The 18,092-nt window shown below is 40.6% G+C and overlaps 1 protein-coding gene across 2 annotated transcripts in view; it reads left to right on the forward strand.

Annotated features, from left to right (window-relative positions):
- ptprn2 (protein tyrosine phosphatase receptor type N2) overlaps window positions 1–18,092 on the forward strand; it is a 112,940-nt gene that overhangs the window by 21,971 nt on the left and 72,877 nt on the right. For both annotated transcript variants that reach the window (XM_033985973.2, XM_055230104.1), the window contains exons 4-10: window positions 3,076–3,317; window positions 4,601–5,051; window positions 6,229–6,516; window positions 6,691–6,731; window positions 7,050–7,450; window positions 10,183–10,269; window positions 15,042–15,121. In XM_033985973.2, coding sequence (XP_033841864.1) covers window positions 3,076–3,317; window positions 4,601–5,051; window positions 6,229–6,516; window positions 6,691–6,731; window positions 7,050–7,450; window positions 10,183–10,269; window positions 15,042–15,121 — 1,590 coding nt within the window. The remainder of the gene's footprint in view (window positions 1–3,075; window positions 3,318–4,600; window positions 5,052–6,228; window positions 6,517–6,690; window positions 6,732–7,049; window positions 7,451–10,182; window positions 10,270–15,041; window positions 15,122–18,092) is intronic.

Raw genomic sequence — 18,092 nt, forward strand, 5'->3', positions numbered from 1 at the left:
ATGGAGAATATTTTGAATCAGTATTTTACTATCCTTAATAGGGCTGCAACTAACGATTATTTCAGTGGTTTATTTTAGTGGTCGACAAGTCAGCAATTATTTTTTCGATGAGTCGACTTGTCATTTAGATTTTCAAAAGACATTTTTAACCAAATAAAGGACAGAATATTGTGACTGAAAGCTTTTAAATAGAGAATGTTTATTAATAAAGTGTATTATTGATAAAAATTAAAAATCCTTATCTTATTTTTGGACATTTTGATTTAATAATGCCATTGTCTTTGTTATCAAGGTCTTTCTGTATGTGTTTTAGAGTCTGTATAGTCCAGATAACAATTTGTCGATTAATCGTTGCAGCCCTAATCTTTAAAGTGTCTTATGTGACTGTTTACAGCTCACATGTTAACATAGTACAAAACAAAACCAGAAAAGTCGCCACTCCTGCAAACAAATGCAAAATGCCCTTTTTGAACATTCACATGAACAGTTTTTGCCCCTGAACTAATCCCCACATCCTTGGTTTGGTTCAAATTCTGCTTTGGGCACTGTCTGAATCCACTGCTCTCTCCCATTGCTTCTAGATACCACTATATTATGTAAGGTTATGCAATGTCTTTAGAATATTTTGTCCTTTTGTCTTTTAAGTATTTTTCCATTAAAATTTATGACACTGAAAAACATCATGTAGCTGATCAAAATGAATCACGACAGCTTTCTTTGTAGATATAGAGCAGTAAACTCCACAAACCCGGAGTGGGTGGGCCCGCTGACCCTGTGCAGTGTGGCATACGCTCTTACAGTCCGTGTACCAGAGATGTACGGTGATGCGCTGAGACATGTGCATTGGCTCCATTGGCAGGTATAGTCAGTCAGGACAAATCAGAGCTCTGAAACTGACATGCCATCTAACCACAGTGAAGCATCATCTTACCGCTTTGGTCTTGTCCTGTGAGCAGTACAAGTTAATGTTCTCTGACAGAGGAGCAGAGGAACCTGACTCAGGCTCTGCCTTGTCTGTTCCCTGACAACCTTGCAGCATGATACTAGGAAGAAAAATTGAACCAACCGCGCTCTGGTATATGTCAAGTCAAAATAACCAAGTATTGAACAGAGATGACAATAATTCAATATTTTTTGCAATCGATGACATCCCTTTAAATCCCAATCTGTGTAGCAAGTGGAGCAGGCGCAGGTCTAAAACACGCCATGCAATTAGTTTACTTCAACAAATCCATCAACACAGCTAGATCCAGATTTAACCCACATCCTCTCACCTAGTCTCTGGCATAACACCTCCACCTCCACAAACTACACTTTGCACCTTATTAGTGCTATTATGTAGAGTGGCTTCTAAATGTGTATTAATAAAAACTAGTAGTGTTGTACTTTCATCTGGACTATTATTTAATTTTTTTGGTTTCTTAGCACTGTGAGCAAATGAGGGGTTCTTTCCAAATGTATTGCTAGATCTATCTGCAGAGTTATTTTAATTTATGTGTCATATTAGGATTGACATGTTTCATTTTGACTAATTAGATTGAACTTGCTGCTAAATTATTCACACTCTCTTCTATTAATGCCTTTAAAATCAGTTGGTGGACAGAAGTAAAGGAAAGGGGAAAATCTGCATTTCAAAAACACCAGATGAAACAAGTAGACATGTAGAAAGAGTCCCATCTAATAGGCTTTGAATATTTAGGAGGCCCTCACTCTCTCTGTCACACACCAAATAGACAGGAGGCCGGCTTGTTTGAAAGCTGTTGCGCTAATGGCGAGGCGTTAATTAACCGAGGCATTTGCCTGAGACGGCCTGCTATCCTTAACAGGCAAAAAGTGGCAGCACTTGGTGATGGGACCTGCTCTTTCTTTTGGACTTCCAGATGAATTTGCATGACATTTAGATTCTCAGCGCCAGAATAATCAGCTGAGAGGTTGATTGAGAGGAATTGGAGCGTAAAGGCCCCAACACATTTTTATCCTGACTTTGAACAAAATGCCTCATTTTGGTGGTGTCATTTGCACAGGCATACCTTGTCCCTGAAGTGTGCCCACAGCAGACACATACACATAGTATGTATGGAAATGACTGCATCCCCAGGAGACAGAGGGGATAGAGGTGTCACAGTCAATGAAGCCAGCCACAGCCCTGGGCTTGTTGTGGTGCCTCTGCACATTTACACGGAAGCATTTAACCAACTGCAGCTAACTGCAACAAGCATATGGATCCTTTAGGGTGACGCCTGCTCTAACTTCCCCATCGTGACTTATAATAGCTGAAATTATGATCACCACTATGAGATATAGTGAGAATACAGCACATTGGGTAAGCCACGGGTAGTTAACTGTCATCGTTGTACGGATGGATGGCTGAGCCTCGTTCCAGAACACTGACAACATACGCTGCTTTGTGCACCATTCAGCGCTGCCAAGAAAGACTGCCGGCATCTGTAGCTGCTCTGCATAGCTCAGATCCTCATCTGCTGCTTATGAATTTCTATGAGAATAACCTGAGTTTAAAGGTGAACACCCAGGCTAATGAAGACATTCTGTGGCTCACATACTCTTTTAGTCAGTTAGTTTGTTGAAACCTTCCATATTATTATACACAGCCTTTGTCTTTCAGATGTCTAAAGGTTAGCAGTATGATAGCTTGGAATTGTAGCCCACAACAGATTGACTTCCTCATTAAAATGTTTCTATATTGGGTTTGAAGAGAACATCTTGGAATGCCACTAAAGTATAATATCTTTAGTATTACTACGCTCTTTGCTGATGGAATCCCGCGCCTGCCGGCTCATTGGGAATGGGGCCATGTTTTGGGTATGTTTTTTGCTTGGGTAGCTCCATCTGGTCCTGGCACCAGTGTGCTTTGCCCCTGCCCAGGAGTTCTGCATCCCAACTATGTGTTGGCAATTAGCAGAGCTGTTGGCAAGGCCCCAGGCTGCAGTGTGACATCTTTCCATGCATGTGCAGTGTGCACAGGTCTGTACATGTCTGTGATGGGCAGGAACTCATGCTCTACCCTTAACAATATGCATGAGAACTTCAGGACTGAACTGTAGTTTTAATTTCCAGGTATGACATGGCAGGATGACCTCACACAACAAGTGATCTCCCGAGAGCTCTCCAAACTTAGACACATGCCCCTCCGCCGCCCTGCCCTGCCCCCAGCTACCCTGACCTCTCCTCAAGGCTGGAAACAGAGGCCAGAGCTGAACCAAAACCTCCAGCAGTACCTTTCTGACCTGGGATTTCCGAACGAGTCTGAGCTACCAGCACAACCAGATCCCATGCCTCAACGAGCAAATACTATTCAGGTAAGCACAGAAATTAATTAAATGCAAATACAGAAAGTGCTGGTAAAAAACAAATTCTGTTAACAAACACACACACACACACACACACACATATATATGTATTGAAAACACAAATATGTGTGAAGCATTTATACAGTGTATTTGTAATACTCTGTACATTCTCACTGCAGTGGTTTAAAATGGCAGGGGCCTCTTCCTCTCCTTTAGATGGCTCCAGTATCTCTCTTAGCTGGGGGTCGCCCTCTTGTTCATGCTTTTGTTTCTGCTCTGTCTTCTTCACACTGCCCACTGAGGAGGAACCCTTTTGCACAATGATCTCCCATCACCACTTTACATTATTCAATCCTCATATTTAGGGTGGGACCCCGGCTTTGTGTGCAGTCTGCGAGGCATCCTTCATAGCTGGGCCGCTTCCTGCTGCTGTGTCAGTGCAGCCATAATGCAGAGTTGAAGAGTTCAGGACCTCTCTTATTGATGAGATGAGGCCCTTTGTTGTATAGCGTGATGGAAAAAGGCAAACATGGTTAGAATGAATGGCAGAGCGCCCCCATCTCACTGTGCTAATGCCATTATGGCTTCTCAGTATGCTGGGCTACGAAAGCCTGACATTTTCTCTATATACATTTGAAGGACAGAAAATGGCACCAGGGGAGATAGCTAGTATTAGTGCGGCAGGGACATGGATAATAATGCTGTGCAGTGGATCGGTTATGCCACTGTCTGCTGAATGGAAGTGCAAGTCTTTACAATTCACACAATGATTTTTTTTTTATCTTACAAAGAAAAGAAAAGAGAAAATCACACACTTTGAGACCAATATTGATCTTGACTATGATGGGACAGACTTATATGCGTCTAACAGTCCCTACGGCGGCTCATTGTATTCTACATCCATAATTCATGCTACATCACTGTAAGCTCACAGTTAACTCGGATTCAGACCCGTAATTTTAGCGTTTAGATAAGGGTTTTCAGTTAGTTCTATGACTGTCGGGATATGCTTTTAAAGTTTGTTGTCTATTGTGAAAATGCATGAAAAACACTGCAAGATTGACATTATCTCATCTCTGATTTCCATAATGCAATTTCCAAGGGCAGTTGTCTTTGATCTGAAATCCTTATTCATATCCTGTCTTGTCTCGCTGAGCCCAGGTTGCTATTCTTATTATAGCAAAGACGCTGCCCCAGAACAACCCACATAGTGCGCCTATGGTGGAAAGCACTGCGAGATACAATGAGATGTATTACAGAAAATAACCGCAATGCGACCCTTTGTGTTGTAGAATGAAGATTTCAACTCTGATGGTCAAACAGAGTCCAGTTCAAGACCCAAGCACACGTGGAAGGAACATACTATCTATAGCATTCACAAAGGAGATGGACAACCCCCAATCACTAAAGTCTTCACAAAAAGTGGAGAAGGCAGGCATCCCAAACTTGGCTCAGCGTTCTCTAACCAAGGACCTGGCCAGGGCAAACTATTATCCGGGCATTTGGAACGACTTCTCAATGACATACCCACTAAGACTCAACATGAAAGCTCAGGAGTCCAAGGTGCATGGCCCAAAGGGAAACTGCAGTATTTTAGTTCTGCCTATCCAGCCACAGATAACAAAGAAGATATGCAATCCCAGTTAGCCTATGGGTCCAAGGCATCAAGACCAAACCTGGATAAACTACTATACAAAGCTGGGGCAAATCGTCACTCAAAACAGCCATTTGGTCTTATGGATGGTAAGAAATTGTGTATTCATACTTTCTAATTATAATGGCCAGGGACACGCACAGATAGAGCCAAAGTGGTGCTCAAGCACCTGCACCTTTGCCCTGTGTGCCCTCATTGTCAATATATTTTTAGGTTAAATATTTGACCATGAAGAGAGTAGATGTGTAAAAGTCATTTTGGACACTCAAACATACTATAAAATAATTTCGCTCCCTCTCTCTCTCCTGCCTCTCGCTCATGTGTGTCTGCCTGTGTGTCTTAACCTTAACAGCACATAGCACCAAATCAAAAACTATAGAAACAGTTTATAATCCATAAATATATTCTACACCACCTAAGCATTTAGCCAGTTTTTATATATTTTTCAACTCTCCTCTTATTCACAATGTTATGAGCAATCAATTCAATAGCGTGAGCATATCACTGTGATGCATGCTGCATTTTTAGCTAAAGATCAGAATTCTTGATAAGATAACACAGCACATGTCTATGTGTGTGGACAAAAGTTTGAGACTGTTGTCTGGAATCATCCACAGCCCAGTTTGAGTTTCAGTTGGAGCTCAGGGCGCTGTAGAGGAGGAGCAGAGCCAGGGAGGGAGTGGAGGGCGAAGCTCCACTGGGAACCACTGACACATAGATGAACACAAGAAATTAATATTTGTTAATGACAAATATGCCATAAAATTAGGCCAGTTGTTATAGTCTAAAATTTGAATTTTGGTAAGAAGTAGGCTACAACAATGGGCCTATACACTACTGGGTTGGACTCCTAGGCTCCCCTCACGTGGTCCTTTTTTGCTTTTTTATGTTAATTTTTAATGTAATAAAACATTTTTTGAATGCATTATTTCCTGGTAGAGGACCTGCCCTTCAAAATGAGTTACTACTTACCAATTACCAAGAATTTTGTTTTAAACATATTAGCAAAATATGTTTTTTATATATATTTTTTATAGCTGAGTAGCAAATATGTAATTATAATAGAAGAGGTAATTGTAGTTAAGTGTAGTTTTATGGAGTCACACCAAAATAATGATTAAATACATTGATGCCAATTACATACATTTACCTATTCTGCAAATGTTTTTAAACCTAAAATAATGCAGACAATTACAGTAAAATAAATGTAATGACTAATAAATATACTATAAGCAACAAATTGAAATTTACTTCCTTGTTCTTCAGACCACTTCCTCCAGAGCATGTTAAATCAGCTGGGGAGTCACAGCATGAACCTTGATTCTCTAATGGGAACAGGCCTGGACGACCTGGTTGGCGTCTTCAATGGAGCTCTGCAGGAGGTGCATGAGGAGCACCCCGCTGTGGCTGTGGCCCAGTCTGGACCTGGACCTGTGGATTCTGAGGGGCCAAAAGAGGCCAATGGGGGGCCACTCAAGGCGACAGGGCAAAATCAAGAACCAGAGCCGCAGTCAGGGGGCGAGACTAAAGGTGGTGAGACTGTCAAACAAAAAGGTGAATCAGGAAATAGGAGATCATTGTTTTAGAGATTTAGCAAAGCATTTTCCTTAACTATATATATATATATATATATATATATATATATATATATATATATATATATATATAATTTTATTTTATTTCTTACGCAGTTTCCTCACATACACATTGTGTTTTTTTGTTTTTCAGGGCAACCAAAGGAAAGCATGGACAAAGAGCCTGTTGACAAGGTGAATTAATCATCAAACATTCTTTAAGCTGTGCACAATATACAAATGGTGCCCAGGTATGCATTTTATGTACTATAACATGATGCAAAAGGCACAACACATTTTAAAAAGTGAACAAATGCAACAATTTAAAAGCTTTTTAAAGGATGATATCCATGTTTGGTCTTGTATGTTAAGGCTTTTAAGAACATATTTTGAGATATATTTTTACCACTGAACTGTAAACAAAATTTAAATTTTATAATAAAAGATCAACTGAAAGCTAATAGGAAGGCAAGGTAATAAACTTTCCTAATTTAATGTCTTTTAATTTCGCAGCATTCAGTTCTCTTCTCAAAGCTCCTAAACTACCTCAACATGGAGCCCTTTGATGAGGTGCCAAATGTGAACAGTAACCATAAATCGGGAGGTCTAGAGAGTGTCCAGAGCAGGACCACTCAGGGCCAGGCTCCAGCTGTGCACCACTGGGAGGAGAAGACCATGGTGGGCCCTGCCAAAGAGGGCACCACTCTGCATCTGACCAGTGGACCTCATGGTCCAGATGCACAAGTGGACTCGGAGATGGAGAGGTGGATGCAAGAGCTTCAGAGGAAGAAACAGCTGCAGGACCCCGAGAAGAAAGACATGAAGGTCAAAACCCAGATGGTCCACGTGGGGGTGAAAGAGTTCTCCAGCCGAGGGAAGGACCGCCATTTTGGATACATCATCACTGGCTCAGAGTGAGTACCATGGAGATATCTGTTGCAAATTCCCATAAATTATAATTATATTATGTGTCATTTCAATTTTTTGAAACACCCCTGTGCAACCTTTTACAACTTATAATGTGCATGTATAGAAAACCTACTGATTTTGAGCCCAGAAAGCTAAGATTTGGTATCTGTCATGGTAACAGTGGGAGTGAAGCCAGCTCTACAGGCTTATTAGCATTATGGCTAATTACACATGCTACACAAGATAGATTTGTTTTATATTTTTTATATGTTGAAACTAAACAGAACGCTCACGTGTAACACCCACAACTTGAAGGAAAGAAAACTCTGAGAGCAAGTACATCATGTATGGAGATGCACTATGCCACTGGGGTTGCATTCAATCTCTGGTAAGCAAAAGTGCAAATACTTGTAGAGAATAATCTAGTTTAACAGTCCTTTCTCCATATGTCTCTTACTGGCCAATATTCTGTACTTATTCATTCTGTATCTTATGTGAATATAATAGAAAGCAGTCTTCTCCTTAACCTTCAGATAACCATATTAGCATCTCCATGTCTTCTTATGGTTTATATTTATTTATATATCTTTGCTGTATCCTTGCAGCCTTGACTCAATATTACTTGGACTGACATGAGTTCAATCATTTTCAAAACATCTATGTCTATACTTATACCATCATTAGCCACCTTCTGCAAACCACTCTTGTGTTCTGAAGTGGTCATTATATAGACTTTATGGTATGGCTCGTAGCGTTATATAGGTATTTAAGTCCCCCGCTTCTCTCTCCACTTGTCTTGACGCATATTGGCTCTGTGTCAAAGCAGACTCATTTTACCCACCTTAATATCATGCATATGTCTTTGTTCACTTACTTAAACAGCCTTTAAGAGTTTTCTGTCAGGCCCACCCACATATTCAGGCTTTTATACTGAAGAATACAGTAGCCAGAAATCTTCTACGTGTGCGGCACCAGATTACAATAGCGGCCATGATAAATCCCTCAGTGTGGGTATTAGATTACTGTATTACTGCTTTAATGATGATACTTTGTCGAGAAGGGAGCCAAGTTCTCCCTCTCCATCTTTTTCACCCCCGGCTCTCTACAGATAAGTTCCTATCGACTACGTGTTCACTCCTGGACCGCTTTCAAATCCCTTTATGGCGTTATCAAGTCCGGTGTCAGTGGCTTGTCCTTCACCTGCCCAACAGATGTAGCCTATAAAGGTCTGACGGGCACAAATGTTTTACTGCAGCGCGAGTAGCAACAACGATTAAGACGTAAACAGTAAACATAATGTGCCAGAGGGAGAGGAGCAGGTCACCTTCTGGGCCCAATCACCCCCTCTGCCCACCAAGAGGACGCCTATAGTCGGCCTATAGAGGCTTCTGCTGCAGCCCTCATGATTGCACGGTTGTTATCCCCGGCTTCTTCATGCCCCGCAGTGAGGCTACGCAAACCTGCTTATCTGACAGCTCCTGACATTGTGGCGGCGGGAGCGCGGAGGGTGGGTGATTTCTGGGGAATAGCAGGAAGGTTGGTGAGCGGGAGGGGGGGCGGATAGAACAGAAAGAGTCAGAAAAGAGAAACCCAAGGGAAAAGTGCTAGCATCAACAAGCAAGTCACTCCCAGAGCCCTCCAAGTTGCTAGAATTACCACAGAGGGATGCAAACGTGTCTGGAATGGCTACAGAGAGTCTTTAACTTTCAAAACCTCCTTAAGAAGTGAATAGCAAATCACACACTGTGCATTTAGTCTGCGTTTGAGATTGACTTCTTTATAATATAGGCAAATGCAGCTTGACAAATCATTATTTTCATCTTACCATAGCAAAAAAGGGGCAAAATCTTTTCTCAAGAGCATTTGAAAAACAAAACAAGTAAACGTTAACATTGATTCTAGCTCTTTCCACATTCGGTGTCCATGGAGTGGTAACAAATTCGGCTGTGGCTGCATTGTGTAAAGCCTCATTATGATCCCTGACCTTTCGGTGCATGTCACCTTGCCATCACTTGACAGTCCCACTTGTTCCAGGCCTTAACTGTCAGCCTTAACTTTGTGTATGCCCTTCTCATTTCCACCGTCCTGCACGTTGGCCTGCAGATTGGCTTTGTTTGGTCTATTTCCTTGGCGATTTACTTTCTGAGTGAGAGGGCAGCAGCGGATGGAGCAGAGATGAGGCATGGCTTTATCAGACCACCATTACACTTCACCTCCATTCCATTTGCACCTTATTATTCTCATCTCATCCCAGAGCGTGTGCATGTCTGTCTGTGTGTGCACGCGCGTGTGTGTGCGGGCTGTTATCATGTTGGACTGCACACACCAGTCAAAGTGAAAGTGTGTGCACAGGAGGAGAAAGATGAGAGAGGAGGAGGGAAAGTAAGGTGTGTTCATATGATACAGCCATTACACCTCATGCAGGTTCCATTTGCACCTTATTGTTTGTCTCATTGCTGGAAAAAGCAGGTGATTTACCAAGCCTGAAGAGGCAGCTGATCCCTTTTCCCTTGGCACCAAGCTTTGTGCACTTGTTTGTGTTTGTGCACCGCTGTATGTCCATCCAGCTTCTGTGTGGACACTCGCACTGCAGTCATTCAGATAGCTTTTGCGTGTGTTCAATGACCCATTTGTGGCTGTGAATAGTGGCAGCATCTTCCTAAAAACATTTTAACGGATGAATAACCACATATGTCAGGTTTGGGTGTGTACTACAAATGTGTGTTTTCTCCTCTAGTTCTCTGACCACTGACCAGGGCCTGGATCTGATGGAGCGGATTGCACAGAGGAAGAACATCCACGCAGCCGACCTTACCCAGCTCTCGTATGTAAACACAAAAATCACCACAAAAAACAAATATGCTTTTACCCGTGCAAAATTAGTGAGGATAGTGGACCATTTTTTAAACATCCAAAATAACTGTACACAAAGTATCAGGGTTAAATGGTTTGTTAGTCTGGGAGCTCCATCAGACAGTCGGCGTGTTGTTTTTCTGACCTTTAGTGATGTTTGACTTCTCACAGGGAGGGAAATCGCTCCTAATTACCTCCAGACACATAGTGATATCTCTATTGGATTCAAAACACTGCTGCGGCACTGTCTTCTCACCATTTTTAGTCAGAAAGTGAACAGTCCAACCATCAAAAGCCTCAAATAGAGACTGGCTGTGCTGATTTGAAGCAGATAAATCAGTACAAATAGAGAACGCAGTCCAGCAGGAGGTGCTTAATACATTAATGAACACACGAACTGTCCTTGAACTGGAGTCGGTTGGTGTTTGTTGCTGCGGTTGCGCTGTATCGTCGCGTGTCAGACCATGTAGGCGGCAGAGGAGATGTGCTCGACTGGGATCTGACAAGCCTTTCATGGCGCTGCGTTGCCGTAGTGAAGTCGGCTGGGTAACACCGGCAGCATATGAACACAGCAGCCTGATGTAGTGTAGACACAGCGACTCCCAGCTCAGATATGAAGTACTGAGAGGGAAACCTGTCAGCCTGCGCTCAGCCACTAGCACTAAACACACACTGTGACTTGGAATTAAAGAAGGACATTCATTTCTGTCTTTTTTAAAGCTCTCCATACAAATGCTAGAAATGCCATCACAACTGCATGGAGCCAGTTTATCTTGTTATTACACCTGTCATTTTCCATCATTCACCATCAGCTCTTCATGCACCTAATGATTGTTATTATCGTGATGCTGATGAATAGCCAGAGACATTATATAATGGTGCAATCACTCGCTGGGGTAAAAGCTAAATGATAAATTAAGCTTCTTCAAAGTATGGATGGTAAGAGTATCTGGTTAATCGCTAATCGTGATTATTTAGGTCAGAATATAATCGACAACAACAACAACAAAAACTAAAATACTTCTGACTATTTTCAATAATAATATTTTAATAATATTTTTAATTCTGTTCTCAATCTGGTCTCTAAAATATAGTACTATTAATGTCACATTAACTTAACATTACTCAGAAAGTTTGATTTCAGAAAGCTGGTCACTCAGTGGAGCTCAACAGGCTCACCCACTTCTAACTTTGCTCTGCCCATATTTTTTTTTACATAGACTTCAAATAAAAATTCAAATAAAGATACTACAGAGATTAATCAACTAAGTTGTAACTAACATCCATAGCATAGTTATTTTCAATAAAAAAATACAAATACATTTAACTAATTTTGATATAACTCTATAAAGTTTCAGAAACAGATTTTAAATAACATTATAGGTCATGTGGTCATTAGTTACCTCATTGCTGATTAACCCCGAGTGAGCTTGCATATTTTTTGGAGTCTATAGGAAAATATGGTCTATAGTTTACTTCCGGAACGAGCTGGTGGGTGGTCATTGTTTAGCTCCATACACGTATGGTAATGTAGTAGATATGAAGTCAATAATCAAGAATAATAATACAATTTTGATGCTTCTCTTTGATGCTTCTCCTCACAATAATCCAACTATAAATTTGCTATCATGACATCTTCAAAAGCCACACAATACCGTATCAATAGTGCTTTTTTGGACAGGGGTGAATGCAGTTGAAATAGTGATTGTCCCAGTTACATAGTATAATGCTGGGATAGTGAGAGAGAATGTGTGTCTGGCTGAGCGGGCGCGGCAGGTGAGTTTTTCAAAGTCTGAATACAGAAGCTGGGTCAGAGCAGGCTGCCCTGTTCTAAGGAGCTCTGATGGGAGAACGTCCCACAGAAGAAGAGCTACTCAACTGTGACAACATGCTGGTTCACAAGGACGCTGGAGCTTGTTACATTCTCAGACACAATTATGTTAGAGCCCACTACTGCAGTAATCACCTCAAAATATTCCAGAGAGATTTGAATTGTGGGTTTGAGGTTTGTGTGTAATTGTGTGTATGGGAGGGTATTTGTCACATTGTGGGGAGTAAAATTTGCATTCACACTCAATTCAGAGGAACTTGCCTTGCTCATGGGGGCAAAAAAAGTCTTAACTATTAGATCAACAACATGATTTAAAGTTCTCATATGAATTAAAAGGGGTTAAGGTTTAGGTTAAGGTTAGGTTAGGCTGAAAATGTCAATGTAATGTCCCCCAAAAGCATGGAAACCCAACTTGTGTGAGTGTGTGTTTTTTCCCCTTTTTTCTCCTTTTCTTTCTCTTTTTTTGTCCAGATGACGTAAGTGCTTTGCTCTACAGAGACACTAGAGGGAGCAGGACACACACTGAGAAGCCTATTCATCCTCACATAGACAGCCACATGCCCCCTCCCTTTTCCCTTTGCCAATATCCCGCCAACCAGTCGTCACATACAATGGCACGGGACATAGTGTGAGGTCCTCGCAATCTTCCAACTTACAGCTTCGCACTCCCCGTATTTAAATAAGCTTGGACCAAAATCCTGTCATTTCAATTTCGAGATGCATCAGGATCTCTGGCAGAGTACCTTCAGCTAGAGAATGAGAGTGGAAGGCTGGGGTGAAGATTGTGGAAATATTGACATTTAGGAGAGCAAATAGAAACGCAGGTGAAGGACGTATTACCCGCAAGCATGTGAGCGATCGTGTTCACAAACGCATCAGAGCATGCTCGGGTGGTTGGTCAGTCCGTTCGCCTGTGTTGGTTCACATATTGCTTTGGGGCTGGAGCGTGTGTCCCGAGCTGACTGATGGAGGAGTGGGTGCGGGTCACGGCGCTCCGGCACTCTGATGAATCTGCCTCTCTGTCGTACAGTCCATCAACAAGTGCACTTCAAATGTACACGCACGCCACTCATAGGGTTACACTGACACAATGTCCACATAAATCACATACAGCTCCGCTATAGGGTTCAGTGGGAAAATCCAAACGTTTGAAAAGCTTATTGTACTGCAGTGTATATAGTGGCTACAGCAGGTTATAGATCAATATTAGGTGTACGCTCAATATTGAAGTTGTTCAATTTAAAAATAACTGCAGCACATAATAAAAGCATTCAGTTATGATTTACAGGCTTCACTGCATTTGTAAGGCTAAAGAGCTGAACAAAAAGCCGACATTACAAGATAAAATTACTTGCTTTATTTTAAAATTCTGCGTGATGTGATTATTCTTCAATTCATGCAAAGGTGAAATTTTTAAGCAAAATTTGAGGAATATATTAATCAAAGGACTGTCGGGGCTAATTGTAATTTGTTGACTGTTACTCGTCTTTTTTTTTTTATTCACAGCAATCTTGTAACATTCTTTTACTGTATGAAAATGATTTGAATCCTAGCAATACAAAATGATTCTTACTGAAAGTAAAGCACATATTTTAGACTGACAGAAGTGCTTTTTAATGTTGCAGCAAATGTTTACCCAGATTTATGCAATACTTAAGCTCTGATCATTTGTAGATGCCTACCATGTGTTTGTCATCAGCATCTCAAATATAACTAATTTAATTTTGAAACTTGGGTAAAATGATCTCACCACTGTATGCCAACATTTGCTTGCACACTGATTGGATCATTGGGGAACTACAATTAGTGCTCAAAGCGAGGTGCCATATTTGTTCCTGATTGGCCCAGACGGGGTCTTCATCACATGCGCATGATGATTTTCTTATTGTTTTCTTTTGAGGATGTTTTGAAAGGCGGTCCTCTGTCAAACTATGAAACCACTGTTTGTTTGTTATTTTGACAGCTTTTATTGAGATTCCCTTATAAATGTCTTTCCAGTTGGGATTTTGAGTTGTCATGGCCGCAGATGCATGGCTTCAAGGTACACCTTTATTTTCTGGCCACTGCTGGGAGTTCTTACAGACACAGGGTTGTTAGATTTTATTTCATGGACAACCTCTGGGACCTTAAACATTTATTCCGCTCCAGGGATAAAAATGTGTATGTGACTGTGCGCTGGACAAAAGCAGTAGCGACAGGCAGGACAGGGAGGTTAAGAGAGCACAATGCTGAGTGGACAGCTACATCCTTGTGCAAAATGAATGCAGAGTTTCCAGCTAAACTCCATGGTCTTTCAAGATATTCAGAGTTTTTAAAATTGTCAGTGTGCTTTTTAATATGCCCTTGTAGACCTCACGGGTGCTTTTGTGCTTGTAGTGTTAGCTTTGGAGCAAATTGCTGTTAACATACTATACTTAATGTATGTAGAATATCTGGCCCATGTTGATTCAAACTTGAGTATGTTGGAACTATTCATGATTTGTGTAAACATTCAACTAATCAAAGTTTTTAATCAGAAAATGCCAAATATACTGCTTCTTGAGTAGAGCGGTGAAAATAGTCTGATTGAAGGACCCAATTTTATAGCTGATTATGGTAATGTGACCGAACTTTAGTTTTATATTTTACTTTAAAAATCATGTTATAACTGCAGAATCTCACCATTTAGCTGTGTTAACCTCTGAATGTGCCATTTTAATTTGCCAGCCTTCCATTTTGCTAGTTATACACAATTTCAATACAACAGACTCCTGCTTGAAAGCCTGCACCTTTTCAGATACAATTTTTGTCTAGTCAGGAAGAACTGAATTTGGCAAAATGTGAATGAATGTTGGTTGATCCGACAATGGTGCTCGCTATTCAATCACAGTAGTCTTTTAGTAACTTTTTTCTTGTCTCTGGTGTCTTTGCAGTGTCCTAGGCCCAGCGTTGACCTTCCGAGTGGGCCATAACCCTAAGAACATCTCCACAGCCGATCTGGTGGAAGTGGCCGGTAAGTGCAGTTCATTTTACCCTCTTGTCTCCTCACACATACATTCACTATCATACTCCTGACAACCATCATTGCGATTTATCTCCTTTTTACTGGTCCACTACTGTCAGCTGGCATGGGCTCTCTACTAAATGAGAACACAGATTAGCCTCTCCAGATAGTGCAGATAGACCACAGTTCATCTTGTTCAGACAAAACCCCTGTCCCATAGAAGATTATCAAGCCACAGTGATGACAGATGACCATCAATTACAGAAGAGATGAGTCCCGGCTCCCGTCCCTACACACACTCCGGTGCGGTTTATTTGGTCTGCTATTGCGTCCAAGCGGCTGACAGGTTCAAGCAGGTCTGCAGAAGCCAATCACTCGGAGTCTATATGTGCTGCAGCATGTATGCACTTGTTTGATGTGGAGCGATGGAGAGCTGTCAGAAAGGAGGTTGTCAGTATGCAGTGTACCCTCTCTCTTGTTCGTTGTCTGTCCTGTTTGTGCCTTTGTGGGAAAAAAGTGTTTTGTGTGTGCGTGTTTGTGTGTATGTGTGTGTGGCGTGTCTGTGTGTGGGGTGTGTGTCCTTGCTTTGGACGGAAATGACTTTGAGAAGCGCGGCAATACTCCCAACAGTCAATATCATCCAATATCAGCACACTGGAACCAACATGGCGCCGCTGTTATTGGCTGGAATGTGTCATTGCTGCCTCAGATTTTGTAATTTTTTTGGCTCTGGTTGATTTTCTTTTTGGGAAGAGCTGGAGGATAATGTCTAATATATTGTAGTTTAATTCAAATCTTAAATTCTAGACAATTCTGAGACTCTTGGGATTGTTCAGTTGTCCAGTAAATTGTCCCACAACTGGTAATCTAAAGATATTGGTCTGGTGGAAAAAGGGCTTCTGTTCAAGTGTTTTTTACGCATTTATTTCCAAATTTATTTGAATTCTGACTAGCTAGAAATGTACAATTTTTTTGTTCCAGAAATAAAGTAAATGTTGGTTGATTTAGTTGAATACATTAAAGGAGCATTATGCACGTTACAGAGTTTTTGTACTAGTTTGCCACATCTGGTGTGAAGTGGAACTGCAACTGCAGTGTTGCGCGTGATCACTGTGCACAAGCTTGTACGAGTATGAACCAAACAACTCTCAAAGACGTATCTTTGGCTTTCATCTCAAGAAATAACCTTATTAACATTGATTTTATTTTGATTACATTATGCTGGTAAAGTCTTGAGTTGCTAATAATGATTAGCTTTCCTCGCAATTGTTACTGTGTCATCATGATTCACATAAATGCAGAACGAGTCGCACATTATTTCATAATCATAACTATATTGGTGGTAATGCTGCAAAGACACAACAAGTGACCAATTCACAATATTATTTATTAATAACTTGCAGTATTAGTTTATACTGCAAATAAACTAAATACATAATATGCAGTGCATCCCCCAAACCAAAACACAATATGTAGCTACACAAATGACTTGCATCTAGATTAGCATGATAAATTTAAGATACACACATTACTCCTTATTTTGTAACTATATCTTATTTTTTTATCAGAAGAAAAGCCAACTGTGGGTCCATTCTTCTACAGAATTGACTGTCTCCTGCCCTCCTAACTCTGCATCAGTCTGAAGTTATCAAGTGCACAGCACTGGGCCATGCTGCCTGCCTCATATAGTGGCACTTCACAGTAGCAGTAAAATATAGTATTTTTATTTGCAAAAAATAAACCCAAACAACATAATTTTATAACCCTATGTATCACACAATGTAATTTTTCCAAACAAACAAAAATACAGGACTGTAGGTGGGGACATGAGATAGGTGTAAATTTGCCCATATCAATTTACCACAAGTTTAAAGGTCCTATATTAGACAAAATGGATTCTTGTGAGCTTTAAGCCAAGTTATAATGCTGTTACTTCCTCAAAAACATACCTGGAGTAGTGTTTTTGTTTTCATTCACATATATTTGAGTTACCCTGTATACATCTCCAAAGCTCAAAATACTCTGTTCCACCCTGTGATGTCATGTAGTGGTAGTTTTCAAGTTAACAGCTACCTTTCAGGGTAGAAAACATCCAAATTATATATATATATATATATATATATATATATATATATATATATATATATATATATATATATATATATATATATATATATATATATATATATATATATATATATATATATATATATATAAACATATATATATAAAGCCCCTTTAACCCATTCATCACTTTGTACTAAATAATGTTGTGTTAAATAAATGAGCAAAGGGGGCCCATATTAACATACGTGTACGTACGGAGGCCTCTTTCCCACTTTGAGTCATTCTTCACTTGTGTAGTGACGGACTTTGATGAGAGGGCATGTGGTGGGGGCTAATGACAGGCGTGGACCGGCCCCAAATGTCAGAGCAAATGTTAAGTCAACACCATCACCGGGCTGACCCATGCTGATGAATTATGAACACATAGCCCACTAGAATGGTGATTGGCCCCATACACGGCAGCTTTCAAACCTCTTGGCACAAATGGAAAGGAGCTAAACACACTCAAGGGTAGGTAAACTAGGCTTTTAGGAAAAATACACCTCACTGAAGTTATTTGTAAACCAAAGACAAAAAATGTGTTTAAAAGGGAATTCTTGTTGACCTTGCAATGAGTGCTTGCCTTGTAATAGCAAATGGAACAAAAACATGGAAGTAGTTCTAGGCAATACCACCAGGAGCACTGCTGGAAGTTGTTGGAATAGAAATAAATGTATATTTGTAGCATTAGTAGTTGTAGGAGGTCACAGAAAGTAGAAGGAGTAGTATTACCGGTATAATCTGTAGCTAGCATATTTGTATATTTATAGTTTTAGTATATAGTATAGAGAATAACTTTTGTATACTTTTTCACACGTGAGGGACTTGTGAGTTTAGATGTACAGGCCTCATTATTTCCACAAAGCCCATGTCA

This window comes from Periophthalmus magnuspinnatus, chromosome 20 (genome assembly GCF_009829125.3).
Source record: "Periophthalmus magnuspinnatus isolate fPerMag1 chromosome 20, fPerMag1.2.pri, whole genome shotgun sequence".
In the NCBI taxonomy this organism is placed as follows: domain Eukaryota; kingdom Metazoa; phylum Chordata; class Actinopteri; order Gobiiformes; family Gobiidae; genus Periophthalmus; species Periophthalmus magnuspinnatus.